Below are 18263 nucleotides of genomic sequence, written 5' to 3' on the forward strand. Positions count from 1 at the left end.
ATAATTGTCCTTGCTTGGTAGAGCGATCGAACCATGGTGCTTATGCTGCTGTGCGGTTTAAAAGATTTGAGTTGCACCATTACCACTAGCTATAGCTTTTGGTAAAGCGGTAAGCACTCGGTCCTACAATTGGTAACAGAGCCAAGGTCATGGGTTCGATTCCCGTTGATTGCAAGGAGTGCAATTATTGGGAGGGAGATTGTTGGGTGCAATAATTGTCCTTGCTTGGTAGAGCGATCGAACCATGGTGTTTATACTGCTGTGCGGTTTAAAAGATTTGAGTTGCACCATTACCACTAGCTATAACTTTTGGTAAAGCGGTAAGCACTCGGTCCTACAAATTCACAAACTAAATGACAAATATGGATGACCGGAATCTTGAACAGGAATATGTTCCTTGATTCCAAGAATCAATCATGAGATTATTCAAGCCTAAACGAGTTTATTAATATGGAGATGATGGGATTCAAGAATCTTACAGAGAGTTTCCGAACAGACAGCGAAGAACTCTTCAAAAGCTGGCTCAGTAATGGAGAGGCAAGTGATAATGCATAATCTTCTTATGTTGAAATTTTGCATTAGTTTCTCGAATCAGAATCATGTTTAAAATTCTTAGATTTTCCAGAATATGATCATTTAAGTTGAGAATTAGGTATATATAGTTGTGTCTAAAGAGAAGCACGTTCGTTTACCAGAACAATGGGAGTCATCCAACATATGCAGGGCATCGTCCTCGGCAAGCATCCAGAAGGTTAGTAGGGGAGGGGGACAACATTCGGCCGAAACTTGTGCTTATGGAAATTTGTATATGGAATTGAAGGGGGAGATTGGGTTCGTCTTGATGCATTTGATAATGTAAAATTGCAGGATATCGACTGAGCTAGGGTGTTTGACTAATCAAATTGGGGGCATAGGTCAGAAAAAGGCAGAAGATAACTCTCGAGTTACACAAACCACTTCTGTTGCTGATAACTTGCCTGATGATTTGCATCCAACCAGGTTTTTACTGCGTCGACACTGCTACTGGAACACATAAACAAATCCAAGAATTTAGTGAAACAAGTGGGAATCTTGTCTCATTTTGCAAGGAATCTTATTGATGAAATTTAAAAATTTCACAGAACAATCGTGGCGGGGCGACTGCCTAAGCCTGATCGACCCTGCTTGAATATGCTAGACCCATATTTCTCATTCTTGAATTGTTCCATTTACTATCAAGGTAACTGTTGCATCTACTTCCACAGGCCTGGAGCTGAAAATGGCTTGCAGGGTAGTAATCTATTCTTGGCAAAGGTAATAAGATTTCTTCAAAAGAAAGTATGTTATCAAATAAAACATTTAAAACGAAGCAATTTGGTAAACTTAATTGCAGGCCTGGTTTCACAGTTCTCAACCCGTGACCAGGAGCAGGTCCTCTGAGTTGAGGTACGCACTCGCGAATTATCGGATAAGATACATTTCCGCAGCATCTTCGTTCTAGTAAATGTATTACGTTACGCAATTTCTTGAAGGAGGAGATATGCTGCTATGCAGAATTCACATACACATATAGGTATGGAGGCAATGCACAGTGTATCTGGAAATGGTGCTAACAATTTCAAGCAAGAGAAAACAGAAGCAAATGAGTTCAATATCGTACCTACAAGCCAGACTCAAAACCAATACAGCCCGTTCATGTCTCCATCTCATTCATCGTCGTCTATGTTCCACGATCAACAAATAGGGAACATTGATCAAATCTCCTCTGTAGTGAGCATGCTGAAGGGTACACTAGAACGTAAGAAACTCAGTAACCAGATCGAAAAAGAAGCTGCAGGATGGCAGTTCTTTTGGCTATTACAGAACTGAAATCTTGGCAAACACAGGCTTAAATCAGGAGCGAGGGGTTTTTGGATGTGAAAATCATGGAAATTTTCAAAATGTATCCACAATTGGAGTCAGGGAAGCTGGAGTCCTAAAAATGATTGAAGAGTCATTGTTGGAAGGTATTATGGATCCAGTGAACCTGACGACCCAGATGAGAACAGTATCTCGGGAGCCATCCCAAAGTGAATCCTCGGCTGCTGCCCCAGTGATCTCAAATGGTTTCGAGATCTGCGAAGATCCTTGTGTTTCAGCTCAGGGTCCTAGTCTTTGTGAGAGCTCTAGGTCTCAAATGGGAAATGGAAGGAGTCCAGAAAACAGTTCAAGAACTAAGGTACAATCTTTACAGAATGGAAGTAACTGCCGTGTGTGGTGTTCTAAGGAAAAGGATATCATACTAACACAATTTTGCTTTTAACTTATTCCAGATTTCAGGGAATGCACATATGACAACTCGAAAGACAGCCAAAAGGTACGTCGTAAGTCTCTCAACCGACCCAAGAAACCAGTCGGAGACACAGCCCCCTCCCCTAGAACCACCCCTGTGAATGAAGATTTTCTTCTAGATTTGATAGTTTCCAGCGTAGACTAAAGATCTTGCTGTGTTTACTGCCAATTCCAACCTTAATAGTTGCACTCTATATCCTAAACAGAAACGAGGGCTGATTCGATATGGATCTGTGAACTCATCATGTTCAGGTCAAATACGACTCTCTTAAAACACAAATCTTCAAATCCATTTGTTGGACCAAATGACCAATGATATAAGTTTACCGGGTACCTTATTTTGTGCAGTTGAGAAAGGAGATCCTACAAAAAAGCGTAGAGTCGATCGTTCACGAAAGTATGTATTCTCCGTACTACTTTAAGTTTCTTGATGATGCATTGCATTTCGTACTGATTTTCTGAGAAATAAAGGATGGCGGAAGCAAAGGAAAGAAGTTCAACACCACCAATTCCTTCAGAGATGCAATCAATTTTAAAGAGATGTGAAAATCTTGAGAAGGAAGTGCGTTCACTAAAACTTAACTTGGCTTTCATGAATAGGTAAGCTAACAACAGACATACTGAATGCTTCCAATATACTTCTTTACCTACAATTTTATGTCCACCCTCGCATGCCATTTTGAACTGATCCCCAGAAGTCTCTATAAAGAATTTTAACCAAACCCCAGGCGACGTCTTATCAGGGGCGGACAAGCTGTCAAGTTTAAAATTTCCTTGTTGCGCCTCAAGAGAATACATTTTCAGAAAATAATACCAAGCAATCTTTTCTGAGAAATTACAATCTTAATGAATTTCAGAAAGGATTCCGAGCAGACAAAGCAGATTGAAGAACTACAGAAACAGAATAAGGACTTGGGTGAAGAGAAGGAGAGACTTCTTGAAGAATTGAGAGGATAATTGCAGAAACAGGGAAGATGTGAGGCTTCTTTCTAGTTAGTATTTTTCACCAACCTTTCTGTAAGACTACAAGCGGAGCATACAACACATGTATTTCTAAAACATAACAATTAATCAAGAGTTTGTACATTACTACATGGTCTGGATGCTATTAATTTATTTTCTGATCGCTGCACCACTAAAAATCAGGAATAGATAGGGAAACTACTAGTCAAGCATTAACTTCAAGGTTGTTGGAATTCACGAGATGGATTTCACACATCCACTGCGCTCTATTTGAAATTGAAAGTCTCAATGCTACCAAACTTATCTAGAACATGCTTTTAGTTTCATGCCAAAGTAATTTTGATTTCATGCAATTCCTTTAACAGTCAACACCTGAACCATCTTAAACTCTAACAGGTAAGTTTGCTCCTGATTGCCGGTCCTGCACCCGAACAAAGGGAGGAATTCGGAAGGTTCATGGCCTGCATAAACTAGCATCACTCTCATTCCGCCAAGTGCTACGCATTTTAAAATTCAAATATAACATGACATCAATTTCCTGTCAATTCAGGGCCCCTGTGTTGTCCAATATTATGTCAAACAGAATTTAAGTTCAATAAAACTGTCCAAAGAATAACAGATTCATTAACAAGTTATTTGATTGAATCATATCAACAAAGAAGAAGCATACCAAAACCAGAAGAATGACTTGCAAAATGTTACAATCTTATATTTCAAATGTCTATAACATAAAATGGTCAAACAAAAAAATAACCCATATTTTGGATGTTCAAGAACTCTTGTTCAATGGAAATCCTTAAAAGCTGTCACAACTAAGTTTGTCATTGCACAGAAGAATCATACAATTGCTTAGAATAGTCCTAAGTAACTTTATCTACTTGAAATTTTCAGAACTAAAGTATATTGCACAACACAGCTGCTACATATTTACAATGGTCCTTGTTAGTTAATGCTAATTAACTCGATCTAGGTAGATAAATAAAATTTTACTGATGCAAAAGTGTTACATTATTTCATCGGATTTCTGGCAGTTGTAGAGATTGCACTACTGGAAGAGGAGCACCTCCACAAATTGACCCCAAGAATAAAATGTACTTGGTGGAGGCTAGAGGAGAAGGTGGGCAATTCAACATTTTCTTCGGGAGTATGCAAAAACTCCACTTTCGAAAATGATTACACTTTTATATTTTTCGTTGGGGGGTGGGGGGCTCCTTGCACCCCCTTCCCCCTGCTATTGGATCCACTTGTGAGTGCCTCCTGATGTGAACTGCTATATAACTAAGAAAGGCCAAGTCTTTTTACATACTGAAAAGTAACCCAACTCATAAAGGAGAAATACACTAAAAATAAACAAGCTCGTTTAAGTAGAATGATACTTGGGCATGGAAGGGATATCCTAGACAAACAGACACGGTAGATGATAGAGATAAACTGCCGCAGAAATGCAGCCAAGGTAATGGATAAAAAAGAAGTTGCCAAGCCAGCAATGAGTCCAGCAATCATGTCCCATCTCCACCATCTTATTGACGATGCCCCATTGGAAAACCAGGACTTTGACATCCTTATAAACCTAAAATGACAAGAGCATCATAAATACATAATAAAGCAAAAGCAGACAATTGAAAAGCCATATAGTGGAGTTATCGACAAATAAATTTCCATTTCATAATTAACATGAACCAAAAAACATTGAAGAGAAGAAAAATTAATAGAGGAATAAAGAATTTGTATAAACATTTTTTGAAAAAGAACGTAAACTAGACAAACTCAAATTCAGAACCAATAATCACCAGTACACACAAACTTTATGAGAATAAAGAATACTAGACCACTCAACAGAAAAACCATTCATAGTGCCTAACCAAAAAACTGGACTAAAAGAAAACAATTGACCATTTTGAAGTTAGATGGAATGCAAATCCAATCAAGATCAAACTTAATTCCTCGACGCAAAGTGCAAACATTCATGAAATTAAAGAGAACTGATGCCCATGTTTGAAATTTGGAACTGCTCAAACGACAATAATTTGACGTGATTCTGGGTCTGATGTTGATTATTTTTTTACATTATTACTTTTGAACTTAGTCGTATCCTTTTGGCATATCTACTATATTTTTTTGACCATATCCGTTTGGTATATCTCCTATATTTTTTTCCACTGGACTTTCCAACTTTAAAGAGTCTTTTACAACACTAATAAAGGTTTAGTCATATTGCCCTGGTTGATGCAACCAGATCAATTTCTAATGCATACATTGATTATCATCAATAGGCAATAGCTTTATACAGAATATTGACCAAGTACTTTAATCATTGTCTTTTTCACACTAATGAAAATCGATCTTCCAGACAGTTAAGATATATGTTGCGGTGACATTGAAAGAAATAGCTTTATCCAGAATCTTGACCAAGTACTTTAAGATTCTTCCTCTAAACGCGAATTAACATTAAACATAAGAAAGAAATAGTTTCCTGTTACTTACAACATGGAATAGCGTTTAAGCATCTCAACAGTAGATGGATCCTGGGCCTGGCAGTCAAATAAACCTTTGTGATTCATGCTCACTTTAGAAATCCCCAGTGTATACCAGCATTGATAAGTTTCATTAACCTGAAACAAGCGAATCAGTCAGTATGGATGCATTAAACACATGCAAGACAATATTCACGAAAAATATACTAAGCTATAATGAGCCTTCGGATTTTTAAAAGCCACTTGAGACAAACTCCCGAAGTGGAAAACTCAATAATTTAGATGACAATACAACGCCATAATGATCAAGGTTGCTTTGTAAATATTTTTTTTTTATTAGAGGTTGCTTTGTAAATATGAACCTTAAATTTATCTTTTGTCAACCATGCAGCACCAAAATTGGGTCTACAGTTGGATGGGAGGGCTTCATTTGGGGCCTCAGCAAATGCATATCTTGCCTGGCCTGAATGATCTACATATTCTACCTACAAACAGAAACACCAAATAATGCGTAATAAAAAAAAATTGATAAAATAAAATCACGTGTTTTGGAAATACGAAAAAAAACGACTCATCGGATTTTCAGTCATTCTTATACACAAATAATAAATATTTTCCATAATCTTTAGCAGGGACGGAGCCAGGATCTTGGTTCAACGTAGGCAACCATATATTATAATTAATAAAGCAAAAAAGAGAGCAATAATTAATCGACAGCTAAAAATAATGTGTCATAAAGTTTGAACACAAGTTACGCACAACCAGTAACATTGATAATTGATGGGAAAACGTCAGAAAAATGAGGAACAACGACGTGTACAAAATCCGAAATCAAAACAAAATATGATATAAAATATACATTCGAAAAATAAGCATTAATTCATTATCGGTTGGAAAAAGCATAGAATTATAAAACAATTGAATGATCGACAAACATTGAGCGAAACAACGAACCTAAAATTTGGTAATATTTTAGATTTTTTAGAGATTATGAAAGATTAATCAGTAATTAAAATGAATTGGAATGCTTGTTACTCAAAGTATATGACGTTCGTGACTCGAAAAAAAAAACACATACAGAAGACTATATAGAGTGTATACTTAGATACTAATAACAAGTAAAAAATTGAGTCTAAAATTTGGGTCTATAAATTATTAAAAGAAAATTGGATCAGTGTAGACAACTAAACATAATAATAGCATACACAAATTAAAATTTTAGACATAAATAAATATATATATATAGAAAAAAAATTTGGCCCAGTGTAGGCAGCAGCCCACACTGGGCCTATGCTGGCTCCGCCCATGATCTTTAGTACACATCTAATTTGACATCATGACAAAGTTTGTTCAACTCACTGCATGCACATGTTCAGCATTTGAATCCAATAGGAAAACAAGTCCCGAGTCAAAACATAAAAAAATGAAAAAAAATAAAGAAAACGAAAATTTCAATTCTTAGTGAGAACAGTTTTCATATCACCAATTCGTTAGGTCAACAAGAAAGCTACTGCAGAACATAGAATAGAAGCTATATATATAGCAAGAAAAAGAGGAATTTTAGCGTATAAATTATGTATGAGTAAATGAAAAAATATGGATATTTGTTTTTGAGGTGATTGGCTCGTTGGAGTTTGTTCATCGGAACTCATGTCAAGCATAAAAACAGATGTAGAAGTGAGAGCTAATTGGAGATACCTATTAGTACAGATACTCTTAATTTTTCTGAAGTATTGGACACGGATACGGATACGACACGTCGATACGCGTGTTAGATACGACAAAATCTATATCGTTGACTTTTTGTAGGTTTGACCAATAGGAATACGTCTTGGATAAGACTATAATACACCATGGACAAGGAGGAATACGTTTCTAGATCAGTTTCGGCAAAAAAAATTTGGTCTTTTCTTCTTAAATAACTCCAATGAAGTTGTACATTATATATACATATATACACACACACACACATATATATATCTACAATATATTTATATAAATATATATATCTCTACAATTTTTAATACTACATTTATATAAATATATATAATATTTATATAATTTTTTTAATAATCATCTATATTTTTAAAATTTGTCGTATCGTCGTATCCATATCGTATTCGATACGATACTCATACCCCTATCCATGCAACATGGGGAGATAGTAATTCACCAATTACATAATATATACTTCTATAATTTAGAGTGGGCTACTGTTGCACAGTCCTTGGCATTTGATGAGATCATATCGTACTTTCAGATAGAGACTTGATGTACACCCCAAAAATTTTAAGGTGTTTAATCAAAATTTAATAAATGGATAGTAATAATATTACTAATACTAATAATAAATAAAATTATATATTGTAACAAAAGAGTTTATATGTATAAATATTTTGCATCCACATTTATCTACACTTGTATTTTAAATTATTAGGATTAGATTAGTTTATTTAAATAGCTTGTTAAATATTCTTGTAAAGACTATCATCATGATTAAGAAAGAGGAATGCAACGAATGTTCCCAATTTTTCTTCTTTCCAAACTACATGGTACCAGTTAGCCTCCATCTCGCATGACAAAATACGACATGGCCATGCCTCCAAAATCCAAACCCACCATCTCGTCTGCTAATGATTTTCCGTCTATCCATATCATTTGTCACAACTTGAATGGCCGAAACTTCTTCCAGTGGTCACAATCGGTTCTCACGTTTATATGTGGAAGACGGAATGATGACTTTTTTTCTTCGGAAAACAATTTGGCCGGCAGCAGACGTCCCTCAGTTTAGGGCCTGGAATTCGGAAAACTATATGGTCATGCCTTGGTTGATTAATTACATGACAACGAAGATCGGCGAAAACTTCCTCCTCTATCGCACTGCCAAAGAGATCTAGGATGCTGCTCGGGAACCTATTTTTCACGAGACAACACCTCTGAATTATTTGCCATAGAATGTAGTCTCCAATAACTGAGTCAAGGGGAGTCTTCTGTTACAGATTACTTCAATTCTCTTACCCGACTATGGCAACAACTTGATCTGTTCGAGACCTTTGAGTGGGCGTGTGCTGACAATGGGTGTCGCTACCTTGAGATTGTTGAAACAAGGCATATATTCAAGTTCTTCTCATGCCTCAACTCCTCTCTCAATGATGTCTGCGGCTGGATTCTGGGATCCAAACCCTTGCCGATCCTCAAAGGAGTCTTCTCGGATGTACGCCATGAGGAGAGTCGCCGTAAAATTATGTTGGGCCCGTCATCTCCAGCTTCATCCGCTGATGCATGTGCTTTGGCTGCCCATCACAACTTTTCCTCCTATGATGCGGACCCTTGTGGTATGCGTCCTACACAACAATCGGCCACCTCTGGTCAATTCCACAAAGGTCGCCCGTGGTGTCCTAAATGTCGTAAGCCCACGCATACACTAGAAACGTGCTGGAATATTCATGGGAAGCCCCAGACCGGAAGCCTGCGAGAGACAAACGTGCTAATACGGAAATCCCCAAAGTCCCCATCACCCGCACAACAACCATTCACTATGGGTTTGTCGAATTAACTCCTGATATTTGCTTACAGTCAGCCTTATTTGTGCCCAAACTCACATGCAATCTGCTTTCAGTGAGTAAGCTCAATCGCGATCTCGGCTGCATGACTAAGTTACTTTTGAATCTTGTGTCTTCCAGGATTTGGCATCGGGGAGGAAGATTGGCATTGCTGATTTTTTTGCAAGATTGTATATTCTCAAGATGGATGCTTCCAGTCGTCCATTGTCTGTGCATCAAACCCACACATCAGTTACTGATCTTTTGAAAGAAACAGGCATGCTAGGATGCAAACCTGTGGATACTCCAATGAATCCAAATATCAAGATTAGTTTGAAAAAGGATTGTCATCCAATCAACAGAGGAAGATATCAAAGGCTTGTTGGAAAACTTATATATCTGACACATACACGACCAGCTATTGGATTTGTGGTGAGCGTCATCAGTCAGTTCACGAATAGCCCAACTGAGGAACACATGGATGCAACATATAGGGTGTTGAGATATCTAAAAGGGCCCTCTGGAGAAGGTTTAATATTCTGAAAAATGACGGTTCGAGGAATCAAAGTTTACAGTGACGTTGATTGGACAGAATCTCCTACAGTTAGACGTTCCACATCAGGATATTGTACTTTTGTGTGGGGAAACCTAGTAACATGGCAAGCAAGAAGCAACCAAGCAAGAAGCAACCTGTAGTTGCTCGCAGCAGTGCAAAAGCAGAATTTCGAGCATTGGCCCACTGAATCTGTGAGAGAATGTGGATCAGAAGACTGTTAAGTGAACTACAGATGCAAGAAAGGTGTCTAGTTGAACTGTTTTGTGATAATCAAGCAGCGATTAGCATATCCAAAAACCCAGTCCACCATGATCGGACGAAACATGTTGAGGTGGATCGTCATTTTATTAGCGAGAAGATTGAGAATAAGACCATCAATCTTAGCTACATCCCTACTAAATTGCAAGTGGTAGATATTTTGACAAAGGATCTATTTCATCCTAACTTTGAAGATTTGTGTTTCAAGCTAGGCATGATCAACCCATATGATCCAGCTTGAGGGTGTGTGTGAAAAAAAGACGAATCTTATCTTATCATTAGTTTAGTTTAGTGACAAGAACTTATCTATCTACACTTGTATTTTAAATTATTCCGATTAGATTAGTTTATCCTAATAGCTTGTTATATATTCTTGTAAAGACTATCACCATGATTAAGAAAGAGGAATGCAACGAATGTTCGAAATTTTTCTTCTTTCCAAACAACACACTTGATAAGATATTTTTATAATAATACGTTGATACTGATACATATCATCTCATATCGATACTACACTATTAAATGTTTGTTTGACTTGTTATAAATATATAAGCCCAATTTTATTCCGTCACTAAGAAGTCCCCAACGACTTATCCTATATTTTCTTTCTATTTATGATAAATTCCACATACAGGATTACAAGACTCCGAATAGGATGGAAATTGAGAATGAAAAAGTTGGTTTAGCAAGACCGTGACTTTTATGTTGAATTCATATTTTTGTTATCTTTTGTAAATTAAAAGATTGTTTCCGATCGAGGTATAAGGTAATGATCGAATTACGGTTCGGGGGCCCACACTTGACATACCACAATTCAGAAATATATCACAAATTCGACAATTTCTATCACTATTAATTATGAAATTAAAATTATTTCCTATAATTTAAACTAAAACTAGTTGCACAGCAATCCTTCGAGTTTGTTATATTTCTTACAAAACATATACATTTCGCAGTCAAGACACTAAGAAAATTTACCGGAAAACAACTCATCATTAAGCATATCTTTTACAAAAAAAATACACATTCCGTTCACACTCAATTTTTGATCAATTGTAGAATGTTAAAAAAATTAACAGACTCTTCTTAGAATCCATCTACGTACTAGTTGTAGTAAAAAGTCAACACCTCGAAAGGTGATAAACCATTACATTATGCAAGAAGGGATAAAAATTACCTTAAAAATAGATGCCCAATAGTAATCATAATGGCATCGATATCTTTTTTTCTCAAATGGGTAGAACACGTGCTTGGCTTTGTAGTTTAATAATCCTAATTCACAGACCTTTGTTGACCTCAGATCAACACCTGAAAAGATATGCAATTCAGTGATAAGTGTGGGGCCTTCATTCACTGTGTTCTCCCTCACCATAAAGAAGTCAGTCTTTCACTTTAAAATGATACTCCAGGGTGGATTTTCACCAAGTGACTAGAAAAACAGTTAAATCTCGAGTGGCAAGGAGGAAGTTCAAATGCAAACAAGCTGATGATATTGCTTTTGACAAAGAAACTTGCATGAAACGACATATTAATTACAGATAACGCAAGAGGAGATCATACAAGCATCGTCGAATATATTATGTATCGATACATCTCATCGTATCAGCAAAATTTTCTAAAATCAGGTACCAAGTAGAAACTCTGAATATCTACGACAAGTAAACTGGTTTGCATTTAATGCCCGGATAATGGTGGCTGAGCCAAAGACTACCTCCCAGTAGGAACTCCCCCTTTCGAAAGCAAATCTGGTTAATGATAGCTGACTAGATAAATTTTTACATGAGACACAGATCAACCAGCTGCAAAAGCCCTTCAAAGACTTAACAGCAGCAGATGACTCCAGGGACCTAACTCATCCTTCCAATATGTACTGTGTAGTATCCCTAAATTTTCTAACCGACACCATCCAATCAGTTGTTCTACTCAGGTCCGTCAAGCAAGCAGACTCAATCTTTATCTTTCTTTCTATATGCAATTGCCTGGTGAAGACAATGATTTTCCCTTAACACGCCCCATCATAATCCACTGACATTTCAATCCTTTGAAACTTTCTACGTAAATTCAATGATAAATAAATAAATATAATAGGCTGAAATTTTGGAAATGCAGATACTTACTGCTGGACACTATTCTACACTGGGAGGAGACGGAGATCGGGCACCAGATCGATAGATTTCCAATCAGAACCGCTAAATACAGTATGATAAACAAGATTAACAGAAATATTAAGAACGAAAACGCAAGAGCAAAACAGGAACGCAAGATTATGCGATGAACACTGGCGTTAGCGTTTTCCTTTTTCCTCCGCTCCTCCTCCATTTCATGCGAATCCATGGGGATTTTCTAAGATAAATTATGGGTGGGCTGCACTAAATCCGGCGGTGAAATTCACCGTCACCGGCGATTTCATCCGGTGATCGGGGGTCTTTGTGGACGCTAAAATGGACTTCGCTCTATTTATTTACCGTTGTGTATTCACCGTGTGGTTTGTAGGTGCGGGTCAAACCCATCGCCCGTCAACGAATGTAATAAAAAATAATATTTATTATTCTCAAAATTGTCCACTTATTCCTTCAACAAAACAAATGTCCACTTAGATCTCTTAAAAAAAAACAAAAACAAATTCTTCCACTTGTAACCATAGGGAAATCACTTTTTTATACATTAACATTTAAAACTTTAACTCATTAAACTTTTGTTCTTAGTTCACTAATTTTTATTTCGAATTATTTTGATTCATTTACTAATTTGTATAAATCGTTAAGGTGGTGTCATGTACATCATCATTTTTCGACTTCCACGTAAAAAAAATTTATTTTATTTTTCACATTCTGATTAGATCAAATGATATGATTAATGAATATAAATAACTTTCACGATATTTTAAAATATAAAAAAAAAACTTATATTATTTTTATGAATAAAATAAAGTAATGATGAGGTCTTAAATAATATTTATAATTTGATAATTAGGTATGAAAGATCTTTTATCCTTCATTTTATTTATACTAAAACAAAAAATAATTGCTTCCTTAAAAAATATCCCTATCTTTCATCGCCACTCCAAACATCTTTCATCTTTGGGCCAAGGGGTCCCTTCTCCCCATAAACTTCATTGGGCAGCAGATTCAGCTTCTTCCCCGGCAGCAGCTTCTCCACCTTTCTCAATTCTTTGCCGAAATCATAATTTACTTTAGGACCCCATTCTCTGGCATAGTTCAGCCACGGCGGCTCAACCACCTCCTCCGCTGACACCACCGAAAACCTGGACCCGGTGTCCATCACGATTCCACTTTTTGCAGCTTCATTCCTCAACCCAATATTACCAGCCCCCTGTAAAAAAAGCCCCGCGGTGGAATAGCTTGCAGTGACCGTTTAACGAGGAGTAGGCCACGAATTTGTTCCCATTTTGGAATTCCAAAGCGGAGGAATCAACCCATTTACCCCCACTGTGTTCGGAGAAGTAAACTTTGTTAGTACCCCATCGAAGTTGCTGATTCTAAGCGTCAAATGCTCCCAGTCTCCCACGTGTTCTCCGATTTTCCCGAGTGAAATTTTTTTGAATATTCCTATCTTTGCTGTTGCGGGGCCATTAAAGGGGTAGAATAGCCACACTTGAATGTCGGTAAATGTTGCTCCAAGCACTGGTTTGATGTGTATATAAGCTTCTGCGGATTGCAAATCTCCTTTCTTCACTCTTTCTCTGGCTTCTTCATCAATTGGCAGGTCTAGCCAGTATGCGCCGTCATTTGAGCCCCCTTGCGGAAGATTTGAGCCATCGGGCTCAATTGGGACAGGTCTTGACTCGTCTCCTTTGTGTATAGCAATGCACCATTGCTGAAAAACCAATTTACTGAAGAGGGCAGTTGAATCTCTTTGGGATGGAAGTAAATATACGGCGCATATGTCTTGAATAATGCTTCAACTTGGCTTAGATTAGGCATGGAAGATAAGTTGAGATTGTTGTTCTTCAGACGAGATAAAGGTGGGATGGAACTAGAAGTATCATTGGCGGTGTTTTCTTGGATAAAGAATGTGTCTGTGCCAAGTGTTTCTGCTGCCATCCCTCCGTTATTTGGTCGTAAATCATGTATATTCAATCCATTATGTGCCCAAATCAAGTTATCAGATTCTGATTCATCTGCGAAGTCGGATCTAACACATGCAATCTTGTCTAGAGGAGGCTTATCAGGGGACGATGTAACGACATACCCGACGGCTCTGTAGCCGTCGGATGGTTTTGGGAGCCAGAAGTAAGCAGTGTCTTCCGATCCATTTGTCTGGCTACTGTTAACCCAAACTTGAGTGTAGTCAATTGGACTCTTCAAGATCTGGCCTGATTGATCGCTTGCATCAGATTTTCCCACCAAAACCCAACCAAAAAGGGGTTGATTATTTGGTTGGGCATAGCTACCAAGCATCGAGAAACCATCTGGTATTGGAGATGGCTCAAAAAACGTCACCCCTAGATTGTCTGGTCCTCCGGTATATGTTACCCCGATTTTCTTGAAAGATGATATTTGAAGCAACTGAAGGCCCTCCTATGTCCATTACTCCTCTTCCAAAGCCACCACCTGTCATTCAGGCAAAACCAAACATAAGGCCCGCATAGCCGGTGAAAGCGATACCATGCTAGAAGTTTCAAACCCAAAATACTAGTCCAAGTGGTGTCATTTATCAAGTCGATATGTTACTTCACAACAACTTTGCGACCCCATTTGAAATCTTAACATTGTTCATTCGTGAAATTTTGGATGACTTTCACCCACCAATTTGTCAAATCTAAAGCTGGTTAGTCTTTCTCGTATCACTCTTTTCGCTCATCCAATTTCGACAAAACCACTTGGGTTTGGTCATAACTACAAACGCCAGACTTGAAACCCAAAAACTTATACATTACAAAGAAAAGATTCCTACGTTTATGTCATTTCCCTGCTGTTTATAAAACCAATGTGGGGTGTTTTAATGTTACCTGAATGCCTGAAATGGAGTTGAGAAATAACGAACCTGAAGGCCAAGAGGGCAGTGGAGAAGGAAGCTTGAAAATGGTGTCGATAGGCAGAGAATTACTTGATCCCATGTCTGATGAAGATTCATTGCTACTCAGACAATTCCCCATCACCAATAATCTCAGCATGACGATAAAGAAAACACTGAAATTGCTGGAGCGGATACATGTGCGTAAATGGAAAAGAAACAGACGGCTCAAAAACATATTCCAGGTATCAAGATTCAATCTTTTCATCTTCAAAATATATGCACACTAGTCTCTCCCACACAACAAAGTTGTTGCTTCCTTAGCTGAATTTATGTTGAAAATCATCACCGGTATTTGGTACTTGCGTGCCGTGATCGGTGATCTCTCTCTCTCTTACATATTGAATTGGGGTGGCAGAATGATTGTTTCTCTGTGGATAAATAAAGAAAAAAGTCAAAGTTAACGGTTACCTAATTTTTAAGTCTAAAAGAATTAACGGAAACCAATAAATTTCTTTCAATTCAACGAAGTGCGGACTCCATTTATTCTTACAATTCGAACCCGACGGGAGAAAACAGGTGTAATTGGTTTTGACCAACAACTCAGCCAAACGCATAGCCATAACCGGCCAATCCACTTAGCCGCTCAATAAATAAATTTGAAAATTATGATATATGTTTTTGGTACTATTCATGATGATTCGTATAATTATTTTCAGCTTGCACGTGATAAATTCTTGTCTAATGCAATAATCAACAAATCACGCTAGTCAGCTAAATATCACTAGGCAAACGTTGTCCGACATGTTTGTCCGAAAAAAGTGTTGATAAGAAAATCGAACTCCTTACAATTAGTCCAGTGCTCATCTATTTCACCTACTCGAATTAACCTCCTTCACAAACTATGATTCAAATAATCTTTGTAATATGTAAAGTTGACTTCCCTCTAAATTCTAGTTATTTAACAATCAAATTTCTTTGTCCATTTCATGTTTAACCAAATATAAACTCAAAATGCTGATTAATATGAATTTTTTAACCCGATTGAGTTTAATAACAATTATACATATTACTTTTGTAAAAAAAAATTAGTGGGTAGTTTAAGACATGAAAGTGAAACTATATGAACTCTAATCATATTTATTTGATTTAATAACAGTTTAACATATTTTGAACGTAACATTTCGTAATCTATTCATTTATTTAGGTCCAACAGTACATCAGTTTATATATAGTAAGAAAAATTGACTCATTAACTACCATTTACGCCCATAATTACATACTTTTAGAATTAAACTCAACCTAGAGTCTATAAAAAGAAATTAATTATCCATCACATTTACTACAATTTGGCTTTTAAAATTCCTAAGATGCATCAAAATTAATTTCATATTCAATTAAAAAAAAAACGTTTAAATTGCACCACGATTTATAGCATTGATTGTTTTGTTGTAAGAAAATTATTTAAATAAAAAGGTTAAAAGCCATTTTCTATTAATAAATGATAAATTTTGTATTTTTATACACACGTGCATTTTAATTTGTTTGATAAATTACAATTTATTATGGTTAAAAATCAACCATTGTATTAAACGTAAAAAATAATAATGATGATGATGATGATCACAACTATATTCTTAAAAATAATGTTAAGAAAAAGACATGATTAGACGATAACGGCGGAGATATAATTACGTGAAAAACATGTTTGGTTCAAATTAAACGATTCTAATGGTCATTATTTCTACGTTGTTGCATGTGATCCCTTATTCAACCAAACAAACATCACCAACCTAGTCATGATTTTGAAAAAAATAGGATGATTTATGTAACAATTATGATTGTTTAAATGGAGAGAGTGGTGGTGAGGACACCCGCGGAGACATGTGCTGCTCCGTTCGGACGGTAGTTCGAGTGACTTATTTTTTATACATAAAATTTTGTCTTATTTTTCGAAAGCTCGAGGCTCTATTTGTCAATATTAGTTCAATCATGGTTTAGAAAATTCTAGCCATGATAAAAACGAAAATGTGGCGTGACGATGAATACAAGTAATGAGGAAGAATATATAATTTTGTGAATTGATTGGTGCCATGCCGTATAAGTGTTAATTGTCGAATAATGGTTTGGCGATTTCACACTTTTACGTGTTCAAATAAATAAACGGTCCTCACGGAGGAGTCCATATCTAATATTAGGTGTGTGTGTATATATAAAAGACCCACAAAACTTTTATTTCATAAAACATGTATGATTATCTCTAAAAAGTATTAGAGTAGGTCTCTTGTGAGACGATCTCACGAATCTTTGTCTGTGACGGGTCCTACTGATATTCACAATAAAAAGTAATACTCTTAGCATAAAAAGTAAATTTTTTTTGGATGACCCAAATAAAATATCCGTCTCACAAAATACGACACGTGAAATCGTGTAACACAAGTTTTTACCAAAGTATTAATGCCTACACAAAAGCTAGTAAGTGATAGATAATAAATAATTATATACGAAAAATTTACATTTTTAGTCTTATAATTTGCAATTTTTCATAACTTGTCTTGCAAATGGTGCATTTGCATTTTAGTCTTATAAATTTTTTAGTTATTTTTGGTAATGTTAACAGAGAATTTGTATTACAGTCATGTAACTTGTATTTTTTTTTTTTTTGTCCTATTTTACCAGGGTCCATTGTGTTTCTTTCCAAATAATTTTTATTTTAAAAAAAAAACGATACTTATGCAAGTTTTTTTTCAAAAAGTCATGTTAACATCCACATCTTCCAAAAAAAGGCGAAAAATGGAAAAAAAAAAAAAAAAATGCAAGTTACGATATCGAAAATGCAAATCCATCGCTAACATGACCAAAATAGAAAAACATATAAGTTACATCACGAAAAACTTAAATTTATCGTTAACAAGACAAAAAATGAAAAAAAAAAAAAACAAAAAAAAAACATGCAAATTATACGATTAAAAATACAAAATCGTGTTAACAAGATGAAAAGTGAAATTGTATAAGTTATAGGAAAACAAATTATAATTAAAGTTCAAATCCTAGTAACATCAAGAACCGCACCTCAAATGTAATAAAAAATATCTTAAAAAATAGTTTGATAATTTATACCAGTTGTAGTAATAAATTATGTCTGTTGTGGATATACGCATAAATATAAAATGAAAGTATTTT

General features: G+C 36.1%; 1 protein-coding gene and 2 pseudogenes across 1 annotated transcript; 1 reads left to right on the forward strand and 2 right to left on the reverse strand.

Moving 5' to 3' along the window:
• The first annotated feature begins 450 nt into the window (after positions 1-450).
• LOC140831144 (protein CYCLOPS-like) lies at positions 451-4327 on the forward strand (annotated as a pseudogene).
• Positions 4328-4524: 197 nt separating this feature from the next.
• Positions 4525-12615, reverse strand: LOC140831143 (uncharacterized). The gene is made up of 5 exons (XM_073194931.1): positions 12221-12615; positions 11281-11411; positions 6110-6232; positions 5758-5885; positions 4525-4843 (listed from the first exon to the last, which is right to left on the reverse strand). Exons 1-5 carry the CDS (start codon positions 12435-12437, stop codon positions 4552-4554), a joined length of 891 nt encoding a protein of 296 aa, XP_073051032.1. The 5' UTR covers positions 12438-12615; the 3' UTR covers positions 4525-4551.
• A 475-nt stretch (positions 12616-13090) lies between these two features.
• LOC140831145 (hypothetical protein At1g04090-like) lies at positions 13091-15718 on the reverse strand (annotated as a pseudogene).
• Positions 15719-18263: the final 2545 nt, after the last annotated feature.

This window comes from Primulina eburnea, chromosome 4 (genome assembly GCF_022965805.1).
Source record: "Primulina eburnea isolate SZY01 chromosome 4, ASM2296580v1, whole genome shotgun sequence".
Lineage (NCBI taxonomy): Eukaryota > Viridiplantae > Streptophyta > Magnoliopsida > Lamiales > Gesneriaceae > Primulina > Primulina eburnea.

Bases quoted from the DNA above. Each gene is read 5' to 3' on its own strand.
- LOC140831143 (XM_073194931.1), bottom strand. From the start codon at position 12,437: ATGGATTCGCATGAAATGGAGGAGGAGCGGAGGAAAAAGGAAAACGCT. The intron at 11,412-12,220 runs GTAAGTATCTGC...ATATCTTTTCAG, and splicing joins GTGTAGAATAGTGTCCAGCA to GTGTTGATCTGAGGTCAACA. The intron at 4,844-5,757 runs GTAAGTAACAGG...TTGTCATTTTAG, and splicing joins CTTAAACGCTATTCCATGTT to GTTTATAAGGATGTCAAAGT.